The sequence below is a fragment of the Coregonus lavaretus genome (genome assembly GCF_964263955.1).
Source record: "Coregonus lavaretus genome assembly, contig: HAP1_SCAFFOLD_887, whole genome shotgun sequence".
In the NCBI taxonomy this organism is placed as follows: Eukaryota; Metazoa; Chordata; class Actinopteri; order Salmoniformes; family Salmonidae; genus Coregonus; species Coregonus lavaretus.
Window position 1 is genome coordinate 73,886 of NW_028165602.1, and position 18,933 is coordinate 92,818.

General features: G+C 49.3%; 1 protein-coding gene across 1 annotated transcript; it reads left to right on the forward strand.

Annotated features, from left to right (window-relative positions):
* Positions 1-2,157: 2,157 nt before the first annotated feature.
* On the forward strand, positions 2,158-5,008 carry LOC311115683 (uncharacterized protein; the record flags this gene model as incomplete). The annotated part of the gene is made up of 4 exons (XM_084190840.1): positions 2,158-2,360; positions 2,442-2,532; positions 2,878-2,964; positions 4,349-5,008. 4 exons carry the CDS (start codon positions 2,158-2,160, stop codon positions 5,006-5,008), a joined length of 1,041 nt encoding a protein of 346 aa, XP_084046966.1.
* Between the last annotated feature and the right edge of the window lie 13,925 nt (positions 5,009-18,933).

Here is an 18,933-nt window from a genome sequence, read left to right on the forward strand (position 1 = left end):
GGTGTTTCAGGATGGAATCAAAAGCCAAGCCTGCATACCCAAGAGCTCTCCAGATGGAGGGTTGACCACATGTTGACTAACAGTACAGTTACATTTTTGGGGGGGGTTAAGTGCCTTAATCAAGGGCACAACGGCAAGAGATGGTGGGTCTACATCAGATTAAACACAGCAGCCTTCCAGTGTCAATAATGTTTACTTTGTCATGTCGGATATAATAGAAGTCATGGAAATGTGGTTACAAGTCATGGAGAAGTCGTGGAAATGTGTATGAACCCATAACAGTGAAAACTCAGAGGTCTCTATAAGGTCATTTGTGAATTTCGGTTAACACAGTCTAATGGACTGACTTGGAAAACGACAGCTCCTGCACTTCTATCAAAGTAAGTGCAAATCATCACGTTGACATTAATTATGCAGGACCTTCACCTTGTAAACTAGTGAAAATGCACCATTCCAAACTCATTCAAATGTGACGGCTTGCATCAGCGTCAAACCATATTAATCTGGTTATTCCCAACAGAGTCAAACCATATTAATCTGGTTATTCCCATCAGAGCCAAACGATATTAATCTGGTTATTCCCATCAGAGCTAAACCATATTAATCTGGTTATTCCCATCAGAGCCAAACCATATTAATCTGGTTATTCCCATCAGAGCCAAAACATATTAATCTGGTTATTCCCATCAGAGCCAAACCATATTAATCTGGTTATTCCCATCAGAGCCAAACCATATTAATCTGGTTATTCCCATCAGAGCCAAACCATATTAATCTGGTTATTCCCAACAGAGCCAAACCATATTAATCTGGTTATTCCCATCAGAGCCAAACCATATTAATCTGGTTATTCCCATCAGAGCCAAACCATATTAATCTGGTTATTCCCAACAGAGCCAAACCATATTAATCTGGTTATTCCCATCAGAGCCAAACCATATTAATCTGGTTATTCCCATCAGAGCCAAACCATATTAATCTGGTTATTCCCATCAGAGCCAAACCATATTAATCTGGTTATTCCCATCAGAGCCAAACCATATTAATCTGGTTATTCCCATCAGAGCCAAACCATATTAATCTGGTTATTCCCATCAGAGCCAAACCATATTAATCTGGTTATTCCCATCAGAGCCAAACCATATTCATCTGGTTATTCCCATCAGAGCCAAACCATATTAATCTGGTTATTCCCATCAGAGCCAAACCATATTAATCTGGTTATTCCCATCAGAGCCAAACCATATTAATCTGGTTATTCCCATCAGAGCCAAACCATATTAATCTGGTTATTCCCATCAGAGCCAAACCATATTAATCTGGTTATTCCCAACAGAGCCAAACCATATTAATCTGGTTATTCCCATCAGAGCCAAACCATATTAATCTGGTTATTCCCATCAGAGCCAAACCATATTAATCTGGTTATTCCCATCAGAGCCAAACCATATTAATCTGGTTATTCCCATCAGAGCCAAACCATATTAATCTGGTTATTCCCATCAGAGCCAAACCATATTAATCTGGTTATTCCCAACATATTCATTAATTGACATATAATAACACTTCCTACATGCAACTCCCTTAAAAATGTAAAAGAGACTTTTACTCAATCAATTGCTGTGCAATGTAACCCTAACCCTAACCCTATTGGCCTATTCAGCCCCCATTGGGTATTGCTCGTGCAGAGGCTAACCCTAACCCTAACCCTAGCCCTAACCCTAACCCTAGCCCTAGCCCTAGCCCTAACCCTAACCCTAGCCCTAGCCCTAGCCCTAACCCTAACCCTAGCTCTAGCCCTAACCCTAACCCTAGCCCTAACCCTAACCCTAACCCTAGCCCTAACCCTAACCCTAACCCTATTGGCCTATTCAGCCCCCATTGGGTATTGCTTGTGCAGAGGCTAACCCTAACCCTAACCCTAACCCTAGCCCTAACCCTAACCCTAACCCTAACCCTAACCCTAACCCTAACCCTATTGGCCTATTCAGCCCCCATTGTGTATTGCTTGTGCAGAGGCTAACCCTAACCCTAACCCTAAACTTTCTCCACTCCTCCAACCTTGTGTTGAAGTGGCTGAATGCGAGCAGACTAGAGGCATGCATCCTTAATGTGGCAGCTGGATTTGTATAGTATTTCTAGGACCCAGACAGAAAGATGATGGTGAAGTTTATCTGTGCGGTTGTTACCCGGTCCCTATTCCTCGTCATCTCTCTGATAGGAGTATGGAGGGTGGTCTGGGTTAACAATAAAGCTCTTTACTGGTTCTTGACGATCCTATATCTTCCTCTGGTGGTTGAGATGACCTTAACCCTAAAGAGAAAAAAGGACAAGATTATAAATCTAAATCATCTAGAACTGTGAAGTCACTTTCTTCAAGTTTAGGAGCCTTGAATGTTTGTTTTGAATAACTTTTCATTTTCTCTATTCCATGTGTCCAGGTTTTCTCCTGCCATCTCCCTGTTCCTCATCAGTATCATACCATCTCTATGGATTCTACATCATCAAGAGAACAAAGCTACTGATTCCAGGGTGAGGATTTAGACTTTCGGTTTTATTCAGGCTTTTGATTCATTTATTCCTTCACTTTAGTTGTAAACTTATTTGTAACTTGCATAATGAGCGGAAATCATTTTGTACTCTGTGTAAATGATGCTGAATGTAATCATATACTGTACTCTGTGTAAATGATGCTGAATGTAATCATATACTGTACTCTGTGTAAATGATGCTGAATGTAATCATATACTGTACTCTGTGTAAATGATGCTGAATGTATCTACTGTCCTGTTTCTTTTCTATTGTACATACTGGAGGCTTGGAACACATAGTATATTATGAATATAACTAATGTACTGTATGTCTGTTCATCTTCAGTGTGACAAACTGGATTCATCTGGAAACAACAGAGAGATCAACATGCGGAGAGGGAGCTCCACCAATGGCAGCGAGCCGTTATTCCAGGAAGGCAGAAGGCACAGTGTTTCTGGTGTCCAGCAGGTTTCTCCTACAGGCCTGTCTAGACAGAGGCTGCCACAGTGTTTCTGGTGTCCAGCAGGTTTCTCCTACAGGCCTGTCCAGACAGAGGCTGCCACAGTGTTTCTGGTGTCCAGCAGGTTTCTCCTACAGGCCTGTCTAGACAGAGGCTGCCACAGTGTTTCTGGTGTCCAGCAGGTTTCTCCTACAGGCCTGTCTAGACAGAGGCTGCCACAGTGTTTCTGGTGTCCAGCAGGTTTCTCCTACAGGCCTGTCTAGACAGAGGCTGCCACAGTGTTTCTGGTGTCCAGCAGGTTTCTCCTACAGGCCTGTCTAGACAGAGGCTGCCACAGTGTTTCTGGTGTCCAGCAGGTTTCTCCTACAGGCCTGTCTAGACAGAGGCTGCCACAGTGTTTCTGGTGTCCAGCAGGTTTCTCCTACAGGCCTGTCTAGACAGAGGCTGCCACAGTGTTTCTGGTGTCCAGCAGGTTTCTCCTACAGGCCTGTCTAGACCGAGGCTGCCACAGTGTTTCTGGTGTCCAGCAGGTTTCTCCTACAGGCCTGTCCAGACAGAGGCTGCCACAGTGTTTCTGGTGTCCAGCAGGTTTCTCCTACAGGCCTGTCCAGACAGAGGCTGCCACAGTGTTTCTGGTGTCCAGCAGGTTTCTCCTACAGGCCTGTCTAGACAGAGGCTGCCACAGTGTTTCTGGTGTCCAGCAGGTTTCTCCTACAGGCCTGTCTAGACAGAGGCTGCCACGGTGTTTCTGGTGTCCAGCAGGTTTCTCCTACAGGCCTGTCTAGACAGAGGCTGCCACAGTGTTTCTGGTGTCCAGCAGGTTTCTCCTACAGGCCTGTCTAGACAGAGGCTACCACAGTGTTTCTGGTGTCCAGCAGGTTTCTCCTACAGGCCTGTCTAGACAGAGGCTGCCACAGTGTTTCTGGTGTCCAGCAGGTTTCTCCTACAGGCCTGTCTAGACAGAGGCTCTCTTTAATGCCAGTTTGTTTGGTAATGCTGCTGGTGCACCTCAAAGACTCGGTTGTGAGCTGGGAGTTTTTATAACTAAAATACATCTGCAGAAGTGGTTTTTAATTAAACAACCCACCCTCAATAAAAACTATTACAAGTTTAGTCACACAGGACTTTTATTTATCTGGGCTACTCTGCTCCTGGCTGTCGGACCCTACCCTGGCCTGAACTCTTCCCCTTCTCTCCCTTAACCTCTTAGAAAACAATCATTCATGTTTTTTGAGGAGATTTTATGTTGACCATCTACTGATCTTTCATAATAACAACACTGGTTGGAGTTACCTAGTACCTCTAATCAGTTAGGTATACTAACCACTATGTGTCTCTCTCTGGTTGGCCCAACAGGGTTCAGTATCTCTGTTGTCATCAGTGTGTGCTAACGACTGGATCCTAGCCCTGCACCAGATCCTGCTGGTTCTGCTGGTCCTGGGGAAGTGGCTGCTCCCTACAGGAGGAGGGGTGACCAGGGATGAACTGTCTCTGCTGGTCCTGGGGAAGTGGCTGCTCCCTACAGGAGGAGGGGTGACCAGGGATGAACTGTATCTGCTGGTCCTGGGGAAGTGGCTGCTCCCTACAGGAGGAGGGGTGACCAGGGATGAACTGTCTCAGCTGGTCCTGGGGAAGTGGCTGCTCCCTACAGGAGGAGGGGTGACCAGGGATGAACTGTCTCAGCTGGTCCTGGGGAAGTGGCTGCTCCCTACAGGAGGAGGGGTGACCAGGGATGAACTGTCTCTGCTGGTCCTGGGGAAGTGGCTGCTCCCTACAGGAGGAGGGGTGACCAGGGATGAACTGTCTCTGCTGGTCCTGGGGAAGTGGCTGCTCCCTACAGGAGGAGGGGTGACCAGGGATGAACTGTCTCAGCTGGTCCTGGGGAAGTGGCTGCTCCCTACAGGAGGAGACGTGACCAGGGATGAACTGTCTCTGCTGGTCCTGGGGAAGTGGCTGCTCCCTACAGGAGGAGGGGTGACCAGGGATGAACTGTCTCTGCTGGTCCTGGGGAAGTGACTGCTCCCTACAGGAGGAGGGGTGACCAGGGATGAACTGTCTCTGCTGGTCCTGGGGAAGTGGCTGCTCCCTACAGGAGGAGGGGTGACCAGGGATGAACTGTCTCAGCTGGTCCTGGGGAAGTGGCTGCTCCCTACAGGAGGAGGGGTGACCAGGGATGAACTGTCTCTGCTGGTCCTGGGGAAGTGGCTGCTCCCTACAGGAGGAGGGGTGACCAGGGATGAACTGTCTCTGCTGGTCCTGGGGAAGTGGCTTCTCCCTACAGGAGGAGGGGTGACCAGGGATGAACTGTCTCAGCTGGTCCTGGGGAAGTGGCTGCTCCCTACAGGAGGAAGGGGTGACCAGGGATGAACTGTCTCAGCTGGTCCTGGGGAAGTGGCTGCTCCCTACAGGAGGAGGGTTGACCAGGGATGAACTGTCTCTGCTGGTCCTGGGGAAGTGGCTGCTCCCTACAGGAGGAGGGGTGACCAGGGATGAACTGTCTCTGCTGGTCCTGGGGAAGTGACTGCTCCCTACAGGAGGAGGGGTGACCAGGGATGAACTGTCTCTGCTGGTCCTGGGGAAGTGGCTGCTCCCTACAGGAGGAGACGTGACCAGGGATGAACTGTCTCTGCTGGTCCTGGGGAAGTGGCTGCTCCCTACAGGAGGAGGGGTGACCAGGGATGAACTGTCTCTGCTGGTCCTGGGGAAGTGGCTGCTCCCTACAGGAGGAGGGGTGACCAGGGATGAACTGTCTCAGCTGGTCCTGGGGAAGTGGCTGCTCCCTACAGGAGGAGGGGTGACCAGGGATGAACTGTCTCAGCTGGTCCTGGGGAAGTGGCTGCTCCCTACAGGAGGAGGGGTGACCAGGGATGAACTGTCTCTGCTGGTCCTGGGGAAGTGGCTGCTCCCTACAGGAGGAGGGGTGACCAGGGATGAACTGTCTCTGCTGGTCCTGGGGAAGTGGCTGCTCCCTACAGGAGGAGGGGTGACCAGGGATGAACTGTCTCAGCTGGTCCTGGGGAAGTGGCTGCTCCCTACAGGAGGAGGGGTGACCAGGGATGAACTGTCTCTGCTGGTCCTGGGGAAGTGGCTGCTCCCTACAGGAGGAGGGGTGACCAGGGATGAACTGTCTCTGCTGGTCCTGGGGAAGTGACTGCTCCCTACAGGAGGAGGGGTGACCAGGGATGAACTGTCTCTGCTGGTCCTGGGGAAGTGGCTGCTCCCTACAGGAGGAGACGTGACCAGGGATGAACTGTCTCTGCTGGTCCTGGGGAAGTGGCTGCTCCCTACAGGAGGAGGGGTGACCAGGGATGAACTGTCTCTGCTGGTCCTGGGGAAGTGGCTGCTCCCTACAGGAGGAGGGGTGACCAGGGATGAACTGTCTCTGCTGGTCCTGGGGAAGTGGCTGCTCCCTACAGGAGGAGACGTGACCAGGGATGAACTGTCTCTGCTGGTCCTGGGGAAGTGACTGCTCCCTACAGGAGGAGGGGTGACCAGGGATGAACTGTCTCTGCTGGTCCTGGGGAAGTGGCTGCTCCCTACAGGAGGAGGGGTGACCAGGGATGAACTGTCTCTGCTGGTCCTGGGGAAGTGGCTGCTCCCTACAGGAGGAGGGGTGACCAGGGATGAACTGTCTCTGCTGGTCCTGGGGAAGTGGCTGCTCCCTACAGGAGGAGGGGTGACCAGGGATGAACTGTCTCTGCTGGTCCTGGGGAAGTGGCTGCTCCCTACAGGAGGAGGGGTGACCAGGGATGAACTGTCTCTGCTGGTCCTGGGGAAGTGGCTGCTCCCTACAGGAGGAGGGGTGACCAGGGATGAACTGTCTCTGCTGGTCCTGGGGAAGTGGCTGCTCCCTACAGGAGGATGGGTGACCAGGGATGAACTGTCTCAGCTGGTCCTGGGGAAGTGGCTGCTCCCTACAGGAGGAGGGGTGACCAGGGATGAACTGTCTCAGCTGGTCCTGGGGAAGTGGCTGCTCCCTACAGGAGGAGGGGTGACCAGGGATGAACTGTCTCTGCTGGTCCTGGGGAAGTGGCTGCTCCCTACAGGAGGAGGGGTGACCAGGGATGAACTGTCTCTGCTGGTCCTGGGGAAGTGGCTGCTCCCTACAGGAGGAGGGGTGACCAGGGATGAACTGTCTCAGCTGGTCCTGGGGAAGTGGCTGCTCCCTACAGGAGGAGGGGTGACCAGGGATGAACTGTCTCTGCTGGTCCTGGGGAAGTGGCTGCTCCCTACAGGAGGAGGGGTGACCAGGGATGAACTGTCTCTGCTGGTCCTGGGGAAGTGACTGCTCCCTACAGGAGGAGGGGTGACCAGGGATGAACTGTCTCTGCTGGTCCTGGGGAAGTGGCTGCTCCCTACAGGAGGAGACGTGACCAGGGATGAACTGTCTCTGCTGGTCCTGGGGAAGTGGCTGCTCCCTACAGGAGGAGGGGTGACCAGGGATGAACTGTCTCTGCTGGTCCTGGGGAAGTGGCTGCTCCCTACAGGAGGAGGGGTGACCAGGGATGAACTGTCTCTGCTGGTCCTGGGGAAGTGGCTGCTCCCTACAGGAGGAGGGGTGACCAGGGATGAACTGTCTCTGCTGGTCCTGGGGAAGTGACTGCTCCCTACAGGAGGAGGGGTGACCAGGGATGAACTGTCTCTGCTGGTCCTGGGGAAGTGGCTGCTCCCTACAGGAGGAGGGGTGACCAGGGATGAACTGTCTCTGCTGGTCCTGGGGAAGTGGCTGCTCCCTACAGGAGGAGGGGTGACCAGGGATGAACTGTCTCTGCTGGTCCTGGGGAAGTGACTGCTCCCTACAGGAGGAGGGGTGACCAGGGATGAACTGTCTCTGCTGGTCCTGGGGAAGTGGCTGCTCCCTACAGGAGGAGGGGTGACCAGGGATGAACTGTCTCTGCTGGTCCTGGGGAAGTGGCTGCTCCCTACAGGAGGAGGGGTGACCAGGGATGAACTGTCTCAGCTGGTCCTGGGGAAGTGGCTGCTCCCTACAGGAGGAGGGGTGACCAGGGATGAACTGTCTCTGCTGGTCCTGGGGAAGTGGCTGCTCCCTACAGGAGGAGGGGTGACCAGGGATGAACTGTCTCAGCTGGTCCTGGGGAAGTGGCTGCTCCCTACAGGAGGAGGGGTGACCAGGGATGAACTGTCTCTGCTGGTCCTGGGGAAGTGGCTGCTCCCTACAGGAGGAGGGGTGACCAGGGATGAACTGTCTCTGCTGGTCCTGGGGAGGTGGCTGCTCCCTACAGGAGGAGGAGTGACCAGGGATGAACTGTCTCTGCTGGTCCTGGGGAAGTGGCTGCTCCCTACAGGAGGAGGGGTGACCAGGGATGAACTGTCTCTGCTGGTCCTGGGGAAGTGGCTGCTCCCTACAGGAGGAAGGGGTGACCAGGGATGAACTGTCTCAGCTGGTCCTGGGGAAGTGGCTGCTCCCTACAGGAGGAGGGGTGACCAGGGATGAACTGTCTCAGCTGGTCCTGGGGAAGTGGCTGCTCCCTACAGGAGGAGGGGTGACCAGGGATGAACTGTCTCTGCTGGTCCTGGGGAAGTGGCTGCTCCCTACAGGAGGAGGGGTGACCAGGGATGAACGGTCTCAGCTCCTCCTCATCTTGGTAGGACATCCTGGAGTTCACCTCAGACACTGTTGGATGTTAAGTGAGTACCTGACCCTTAACCCCTGACCCCTAACCCCTAACCTCAGAGACACTGCCTGATGTCAAGTCAGTAGACATTATATGTAGCCTGGGTGCCAGTCTGTTTCTGCACTCTTGGCATGACAATTCCATAAGGAACAGAAACCGAGTGGACCCAGGCTACAGTACCATGACAATTCCATAAGGAACAGAAACCGAGTGGACCCAGGCTACAGTACCATGACAATTCCATAAGGAACAGAAACCGAGTGGACCCAGGCTACAGTACCATGACAATTCCATAAGGAACAGAAACCGAGTGGACCCAGGCTACAGTACCATGACAATTCCATAAGGAACAGAAACCGAGTGGACCCAGGCTACAGTACCAGTGCAGAGAAACATGAATGTGAATGTTTCTGCAGCTTCACACCCTGAACAATGTTGAACCATGTCTCCCACAGGGAGCTCAGTCCCAGCATGGTGTACATCATTCCAGGAGTCTGGACGTGGAGTATGTTCCATCATTCCAGGAGTCTGGACGTGGAGTATGTTCCATCATTCCAGGAGTCTGGACGTGGAGTATGTTCCATCATTCCAGGAGTCTGGACGTGGAGTATGTTCCAGTTTCCTCTCCACCTCTCAGCTGTACTGTATGTTTCTATACTGGCTCTTCTTCTAATTATGGTGACGATAATGTTATTGGTCCGTTATACAGGGAATTATGGTGACGATAATGTTATTGGTCCGTTATACAGGGAATTATGGTGACGATAATGTTATTGGTCCGTTATACAGGGAATTATGGTGACGATAATGTTATTGGTCCGTTATACAGGGAATTATGGTGACGATAATGTTATTGGTCCGTTATACAGGGAATTATGGTGACGATAATGTTATTGGTCCGTTATACAGGGAATTATGGTGACGATAATGTTATTGGTCCGTTATACAGGGAATTATGGTGACGATAATGTTATTGGTCCGTTATACAGGGAATTATGGTGACGATAATGTTATTGGTCCGTTATACAGGGAATTATGGTGACGATAATGTTATTGGTCCGTTATACAGGGAATTATGGTGACGATAATGTTATTGGTCCGTTATACAGGGAATTATGGTGACGATAATGTTATTGGTCCGTTATACAGGGAATTATGGTGACGATAATGTTATTGCTCTGTTACAGGGCGGCAGGTAGCTTAGTGGGTAAGAGCGTTGTGCCAGTAACCGAAAGGTCGCTGGTTCTAATCCCCGAGCCGACTAGGTGAAAAATCTGTCGAAGTGCCCTTAAGCAAGGCACTTAACCCTAATTGCTCCTGTAAGTCGCTCTGGATAAGAGCGTCTGCTAAATGTGTACTCCTGAGTGGTGCAGTGGTCTAAGGCACTGCATCGCAGTGCTAACTGTGCCACTAGAGATCCTGGATCGAATCCAGGCTCTGTCGCAGCCGGCCGCGACCGGGAGACTCATGGGCGGCGCACAATTGGCCCAGCGTCGTCCAGGGTAGGGGAGGGAATGGCCGGCAGGGATGTAGCTCAGTTGATAGAGCATGGCGTTTGCAACGGCAGGGTTGTGGGTTTGATTCCCACGGGGGGCCAGTATAAAAAATATATATATATGTATTCACTAACTGTAAGTCGCTCTGGATAAGAGCGTCTGCTAAATGTAAATGACTAAAATGTAAATGTTATACAGGGAATTATGGTAATGACAATATTTTTCCAGCAGAATTTCTTGGGACCTCATTTTTTTCCCCCAACAATGTCTTGGACCCCAACGCAAATCTAATGACACAACCTTAAAATCTGTACATTTAGGTTTTTACATCAGCAAATAACCTTAAATTCATTGCATTTTCATTTCTTATCAATATGGAAAGAAACCATTAAATACATTTACTCAATAAAATTGTATCTTTCAAATTATCTTTCTCGAAAACTTTTGCATATTGTCCCATAAAATAATCTGTACCAAAATGTATGTGTGTGTGTGTGTGTGTGTATGTGTATATATATATATATATATACACACAGTGGCTTGCAAAAGTATTCACCCCCTTGGCATTTTTCCTATTTTGTTGCCTTACAACCTGGAATTAAAATTGATTTTTTGGGGGGTTTGTGTCATTTGATTTACACAACATGCCTACCACTTTGAAGATACAAAATATTTTTTATTGTGAAACAAAAAAGAAATAAGACAAAAAAACAGAACTTGAGCGTGCATAACTATTCACCCCCCCAAAGTCAATACTTTGTAGAGCCACCTTTTGCAGCAATTACAGCTGCAAGTCTCTTGGGGTATGTCTCTATAAGCTTGGCACATCTAGCCACTGGGATTTCTGCCCATTCTTCAAGGCAAAACTGCTCCAGCTCCTTCAAGTTGGATTGGTTCCGCTGGTGTACAGCAATGTTTAAGTCATACCACAGATTCTCAATTGGATTGAGGTCTGGGCTTTGACTAGGCCATTCCAACACATTTAAAGGTTTCCCCTTAAACCACTCAAGTGTTGCTTTAGCAGTATGCTTAGGGTCATTGTCCTGCTGGAAGGTGAACTTCCGTCCCAGTCTCCAATCTCTGGAAGACTGAAACAAGTTTCCCTCAAGAATTTCCCTGTATTTAGCGCCATCCATCATTCCTTAAAATTCTGACCAGTTTCCCAGTCCCTGCCGATGAAAAACATCCCCACAGTATGATGCTGCCACCACCATGCTTTACTGTGGGGATGGTGTTCTCGGGCTGATGAGAGGTGTTGGGTTTGTGCCAGACATAGCGTTTTCCTTGATGGCCAAAAAGCTCAATTTTAGTCTCATCTGACCAGAGTACCTTCTTCCATATGTTTGGGGAGTCTCCCACATGCCTTTTGGCGAACACCAAATGTGTTTGCTTATTTTTTTCATTAAGCAATGGCTTTTTTCTGGCCACTCTTCCGTAAAGCCCAGCTCTGTGGAGTGTACGGCTTAAAGTGGTCCTATGGACAGATACTCCAATCTCCGCTGTGGAGCTTTGCAGCTCCTTCAGGGTTATCTTTGGTCTCTTTGTTGCCTCTCTGATTAATGCCCTCCTTGCCTGGTCCATGAGTGTTGGTGGGCGGCCCTCTCTTGGCAGGTTTGTTGTGGTGCCATATTCTTTAAATTTTTTAATAATGGATTTAATGGTGCTCCGTGGGATGTTCAAAGTTTCGGATATTTTTTTATAACCCAACCCTGATCTGTACTTCTCCACAACTTTGTCCCTGACCTGTTTGGAGAGCTCCTTGGTCTTCATGGTGCCGCTTGCTTGGTGGTGCCCCTTGCTTAGTGGTGTTGCAAACTCTGGGGCCTTTCAGAACAGGTGTACAGTGGGGAGAACAAGTATTTGATACACTGCCGATTTTGCAGGTTTTCCTACTTACAAAGCATGTAGAGGTCTGTAATTTTTATCATAGGTACACTTCAACTGTGAGAGACGGAATCTAAAACAAAAATCCAGTAAATCACATTGTATGATTTTTAAATAATTAATTTGCATTTTGGACACCATCTGTCCACCAGGGGGAGGTATGGTTCACTAAACAACAATAGTGATGACATCATCTGTCCACCAGGGGGAGGTATGGTACTAAACAACAATAGTAATGACACCATCTGTCCACCAGGAGGAGGTATGGTTCACTAGACAACAATAGTAATGCCACCATCTGTCCACCAGGGGGAGGTATGGTTCACTAAACAACAATAGTAATGACACCATCTGTCCACCAGGGGGAGGTATGGTACTAAACAAGGCCACATGGGTTTAGGTACAGTAATAATAGTCATTCTACAGAGTATGTCAATATTTAGTGTCTGCGTCATCTGAACACAGAATCAAAATGCTTTGTTCAAAAAGAAAACATTGTATCATCGTATCTTTGTACTTCTGGAAAAACTAATCGGCGTTTTAAAATCTTTGTTCCATTGAACATGCCATACAAATAAAGGCATTTGAATTACGCTGAACAACAATATAAACGCAACATGTAAAGTTTTGGTCCCATGTTTCATGAGCTGAAATAATAGATTCCAGAAAATGTCCATACACACAAAAACCTTATTTCTCTCAAATTCTGTGCACAAATTTGTTCACATCCCTGTTAGTTTTCCTTTTCCAAGATCAGGTGTGGCATATCAAGAAGCTGATTAAACAGCATGATCATTACACAGCTGCACCTTGTGCTGGGGACAATAAAAGGCCACTCTAAAATGTGCAGTTTTGTTACACAACACAATGCCACAGACGTCTGAAGTTTTGAGGGAGCGTGCAATTGACATGCTGACTGCAGGAATGTCCACCAGAGCTGTTGCCAGAGAATTTAATGTTCATTTGTCTGCCATAAGCCGCCTCCAAGATCGTTTTATAGAATTTGGCAGTACATTCAACCGGCCACACATCCGCAGACCACGTGTATGGCTTCGTGTGGGCGAGCGCTTTGCTGATGTCAACGTTGTGAACAGAGTGCCCCATGGTGGCGGTGGGGTTATGGTATGGGCAGGCATAAGCTACGGACAACGAACACAATTGCATTTTATCGATGGCAATTTGAATGCACAGAGATACTGTGACGAGATCTTGAGGCCCATTGCCGTGCCATTCATCCACCGCCATAACCTCATGTTTCAGCATGATAATGCACGGCCCCATGCCGCAAGGATCTGTACACAATTCCTGGAAGCTGAAAAAATGTCCCAGTTCTTCCATGGCCTGCATACTCACCAGAAATGTCACCCATTGAGCGTGTTTGGGATGCTCTGTGTCACGGTGTTAGAAATGGTGAGGTGTGGAATCAGGCGCAGAAGCAGATGTACAGTCCAACAAGACTTTACTAGCGAGTGCAAAATAATCCAAAAACGGCCAGAGGCCAACAGACGCACACAGGCGTCAAAACGAGCGCACAACACAGGGCGCAAAAACTCTCCTCAACCGAGGAGGAAGTAAATCGTAACTGGCGTACCGAAACACTGGTAACGCACAAACACCTGACACGAAACAATTACACACAACACTACACTAACAACAAGGAAACTAAATAGGGTGCTTAATGAGACATAACACAAGACAGGTGTGGCTAACAGACAAAACTAATCAAACAGGAAACATAGAACATGCAACGGTGGCAGCTAGAATTCCGGAGACGACGAACGCCGAAACCTGCCCGAACAAGGGAGAGAGGCAGCCTCGGCCGAAACCGTGACACTCTGGATCGACATGTACGACAGCATGATCTAGTTCCCGCCAATATCCTTCGCACAGCCATTGAAGAGGAGTGGGACAACATTCCTCAGGTCACAATCAACAGCCTGATCAACTCTATGTGAAGGAGATGTGTCGCGCTGCATGAGGCAAATGGTCACACCAGATACTGACTGGTTTTCTGATCCACGCCCTTACCTTATTTTAAAGGTATCTGTGACCAACAGATGCATATCTGTATTCCCAGTCATGTGAAATCCATACATTAGGGCCTAATGAATATATTTCAATTGACTGATTTCCTGATATGAACTGTAACTCAGTAAAATCTTTGAAATTGTTGCATGTTGCATCTATATTTCTGTTCAGTATAATTATATGAAGAGCGCCTTTTTTCTTTTTGACAGAATCAAATCCATTTGACAATAAATGGTTTTATACCAATGCTGCCTCTGGTCTCCACTGGCGTCCCATTGCCTGGCATTAATAATGGTTTTATACCAATGCTGCCTCTGGTCTCCACTGGCATCCCATTGCCTGGCATTAATAATGGTTTTCCAGTGTAGGCCTCCTGCATCTAACAGTAATTACTCCACAGAGTTATAGACATGGGGAAAACATGTGTCTTGTGTAAACGCATTAAATCTGTTTTGCAGGGTTACATTAGAAACAATGAAATAAAAGCCATTCTTATGCAATGTTGTTATGGTAACAGCTGAATGATATTGTCATGGTGTAGTCAAGTCAGGTGAGTTCCTCCATTACAAATGTCAAGAGCCACCCTACCCTGTGTTGTTCAGAGAGGGTGATGCTGAGCCACCCTAGCCTGTGTTGTTCAGAGAGGGTGATGCTGAGCCACCCTACCCTGTGTTGTTCAGAGAGGGTGATGCTGAGCCACCCTAGCCTGTGTTGTTCAGAGAGGGTGATGCTGAGCCACCCTAGCCTGTGTTGTTCAGAGAGGGTGATGCTGAGCCACCCTAGCCTGTGTTGTTCAGAGAGGGTGATGCTGAGCCACCCTAGCCTGTGTTGTTCAGAGAGGGTGATGCTGAGCCACCCTAGCCTGTGTTGTTCAGAGAGGGTGATGCTGAGCCACCCTAGCCTGTGTTGTTCAGAGAGGGTGATGCTGAGCCACCCTAGCCTGTGTTGTTCAGAGAGGGTGATGCTGAGCCACCCTAGCCTGTGTTGTTCAGAGAGGGTGATGCTGAGCCACCCTAGCCTGTGTTGTTCAGAGAGGGTGATGCTGAGCCACCCTAGCCTGTGTTGTTCAGAGAGGGTGATGCTGAGCCACCCTAGCCTGTGTTGTTCAGAGAGGGTGATGCTGAGCCACCCTACCCTGTGTTGTTCAGAGAGGGTGATGCTGAGCCACCCTAGCCTGTGTTGTTCAGAGAGGGTGATGCTGAGCCACCCCAGCCTGTGTTGTTCAGAGAGGGTGATGCTGAGCCACCCTAGCCTGTGTTGTTCAGAGAGGGTGATGCTGAGCCACCCTAGCCTGTGTTGTTCAGAGAGGGTGATGCTGAGCCACCCCAGCCTGTGTTGTTCAGAGAGGATGATGCTGAGCCACCCTAGCCTGTGTTGTTCAGAGAGGGTGATGCTGAGCCACCCTACCCTGTGTTGTTCAGAGAGGGTGATGCTGAGCCACCCTACCCTGTGTTGTTCAGAGAGGTTTGATGCTGAGCCACCCTACCCTGTGTTGTTCAGAGAGGTTTGATGCTGAGCCACCCTAGCCTGTGTTGTTCAGAGAGGGTGATGCTGAGCCACCCTAGCCTGTGTTGTTCAGAGAGGGTGATGCTGAGCCACCCTAGCCTGTGTTGTTCAGAGAGGGTGATGCTGAGCCACCCTACCCTGTGTTGTTCTGAGAGGAATGATGCTGAGCCACCCTAGCCTGTGTTGTTCAGAGAGGGTGATGCTGAGCCACCCTAGCCTGTGTTGTTCAGAGAGGGTGATGCTGAGCCACCCTACCCTGTGTTGTTCAGAGAGGGTGATGCTGAGCCACCCTACCCTGTGTTGTTCAGAGAGGGTGATGCTGAGCCACCCTACCCTGTGTTGTTCAGAGAGGGTGATGCTGAGCCACCCTACCCTGTGTTGTTCAGAGAGGTTTGATGCTGAGCCACCCTACCCTGTGTTGTTCAGAGAGGTTTGATGCTGAGCCACCCTAGCCTGTGTTGTTCAGAGAGGGTGATGCTGAGCCACCCTACCCTGTGTTGTTCAGAGAGGAATGATGCTGAGCCACCCTACCCTGTGTTGTTCAGAGAGGGTGATGCTGAGCCACCCTACCCTGTGTTGTTCAGAGAGGGTGATGCTGAGCCACCCTACCCTGTGTTGTTCAGAGAGGGTGATGCTGAGCCACCCTAGCCTGTGTTGTTCAGAGAGGAATGATGCTAAGCCACCCTAGCCTGTGTTGTTCAGAGAGGAATGATGCTGAGCCACCCTACCCTGTGTTGTTCAGAGAGGTTTGATGCTGAGCCACCCTACCCTGTGTTGTTCAGAGAGGAATGATGCTGAGCCACCCTAGCCTGTGTTGTTCAGAGAGGAATGATGCTGAGCCACCCTAGCCTGTGTTGTTCAGAGAGGGTGATGCTGAGCCACCCTACCCTGTGTTGTTCAGAGAGGGTGATGCTGAGCCACCCTACCCTGTGTTCAGAGAGGGTGATGCTGAGCCACCCTACCCTGTGTTGTTCAGAGAGGTTTGATGCTGAGCCACCCTATAGCCAGGGATGGGGAAAAGTATTAAATATAATTACAAAATACAATTTTGAAATACAATAAGCAGCAATGTATAAAAATAAACAACTAAATACCTGTATTTAGAAATGTATTTAAATTAAACACATTTATTTTTTATTTAAAATACAGAAATACATTTGCAAGCAGCCAGCCCGAACAGCAACAACATTCTCAGTAACGGTTACAGACATGTTTGACTTGCTCTGACTGTGATATGCTGTTGTTTATCTACCATAGTTGAATGCACTGACTAAGTCCCTCTGGATGTGAGTGTCTGCTGAATGACCAACATGTAAACGTAGATGGGAACATTAACATACCAAATGAACCTGTGCTGTGCTGGGATGAGAGGCACGTCAGCCTTACATAACATGGCTATAAGGCTGGGGCTGAGCAAACAGACCCTGATTAAATATGGCCTAGTAATGCCATCTGCTTTTTTCTTAGGAGGATGATTCAGAGCACTAGCAGTTTGGTGTGTGTCTGTTTATATGTTTGTGTATGTGGTGTGTGTCTGTGTGTGTCTGTGGGGATATCAATATCTAACCCTGAGAGAGTTAGTCTTCCCCCTTCTAAAGTAGAGGGTCATCGAGGGGTTCTACTGGTAATGATAGTGATCATCATACAGTAGACTGCTCCATCATACAGTAGACTGCTCCACCATACAGTAGACTGCTCCAGCATACAGTAGACTGCTCCAGCATACAGCAGACTGCTCCAGCATACAGCAGACTGCTCCAGCATACAGCAGACTGCTCCAGCATACAGTAGACTGCTCCACCATACAGTAGACTGCTCCACCATACAGTAGACTGCTCCAGCATACAGTAGACTGCTCCATCATACAGTAGACTGCTCCAGCATACAGTAGACTGCTCCAGCATACAGTAGACTGCTCCAGCATACAGTAGACTGCTCCAGCATACAGTAGACTGCTCCACCATACAGTAGACTGCTCCATCATACAGTAGACTGCTCCAGCATACAGTAGACTCCTCCATCATACAGTAGACTGCTCCAGCATACAGTAGACTGCTCCAGCATACAGTAGACTGCTCCATCATACAGTAGACTGCTCCAGCATACAGTAGACTGCTCCACCATACAGTAGACTGCTCCAGCATACAGTAGACTGCTCCAGCATACAGCAGACTGCTCCAGCATACAGTAGACTGCTCCAGTAGACTGCTCCAGCATACAGTAGACTGCTCCACCATACAGTAGACTGCTCCACCATACAGTAGACTGCTCCAGCATACAGTAGACTGCTCCACCATACAGTAGACTGCTCCAGCATACAGTAGACTGCTCCATCATACAGTAGACTGCTCCAGCATACAGTAGACTGCTCCACCATACAGTAGACTGCTCCATCATACAGTAGACTGCTCCACCATACAGTAGACTGCTACAGTAGACTGCTCCACCATACAGTAGACTGCTCCACCATACAGTAGACTGCTCCACCATACAGTAGACTGCTCCAGCATACAGTAGACTGCTCCATCATACAGTAGACTGCTCCAGCATACAGTTGTTCGGGTGGTTCAGTGAAACAATTTTAGTTTCTGAGGTAGAAGTTTTTGGTGAGGGAGGCCCTGCTCTCTCCGCTCCCAGATGCTTAGTCCATTTCATTCCGATCTCCTCTGCATTTTTGTAGCCATTTGCTACAGCCTGTCAACTATGCCTCTGCCTATCCCTGTTCTCTCCTCTCTGCACAGGCTACACAAACGCACCACACCGCGTGGCTGCTGCCTCTCCAACCTGGTGGTCCCTGCACGCACCACCCACGTGGAGTTCCAGGTCGCAGGCAGCCTCTGGAACTGCCGTTCTGCTGCCAACAAAGCTGACTTCATCCCAGCCTATGCCAACCTCCAGTCCCTCGACTTCCTGGCGCTGACGGAAACATGGATCACCACTGAAAACACCGCTACTCCTACTGCTCTCTCCTCGTCTGACCATGTGTTCTCGCATACCCCGAGAGCATCTGGTCAGAGGGGTGGTGGTACAGGAATCCTCATCTCTCCCAAGTGGACATTCTCAATTTTTCCCCTAACCCATCTGTCTATCTCCTCATTTGAATTCCATGCTGTCACAGTCACTAGCCCATTTAAGCTTAATATCCTTGTCATCTATCGCCCTCCAGGTTCCCTTGGAGAGTTCATCAATGAGCTTGACGCCTTGATAAGTTCCTTCCCTGAGGATGGCTCACCCCTCACAGTTTTGGGGGATTTCAACCTCCCTATGTCCACATTTGACTCATTTCTCTCTGCCTCCTTCTTTCCACTCCTCTCCTCTTTTGACCTCACCCTCTCACCGTCCCCCCCTACTCACAAGGCAGGCAATACGCTTGACCTCATCTTCACTAGAT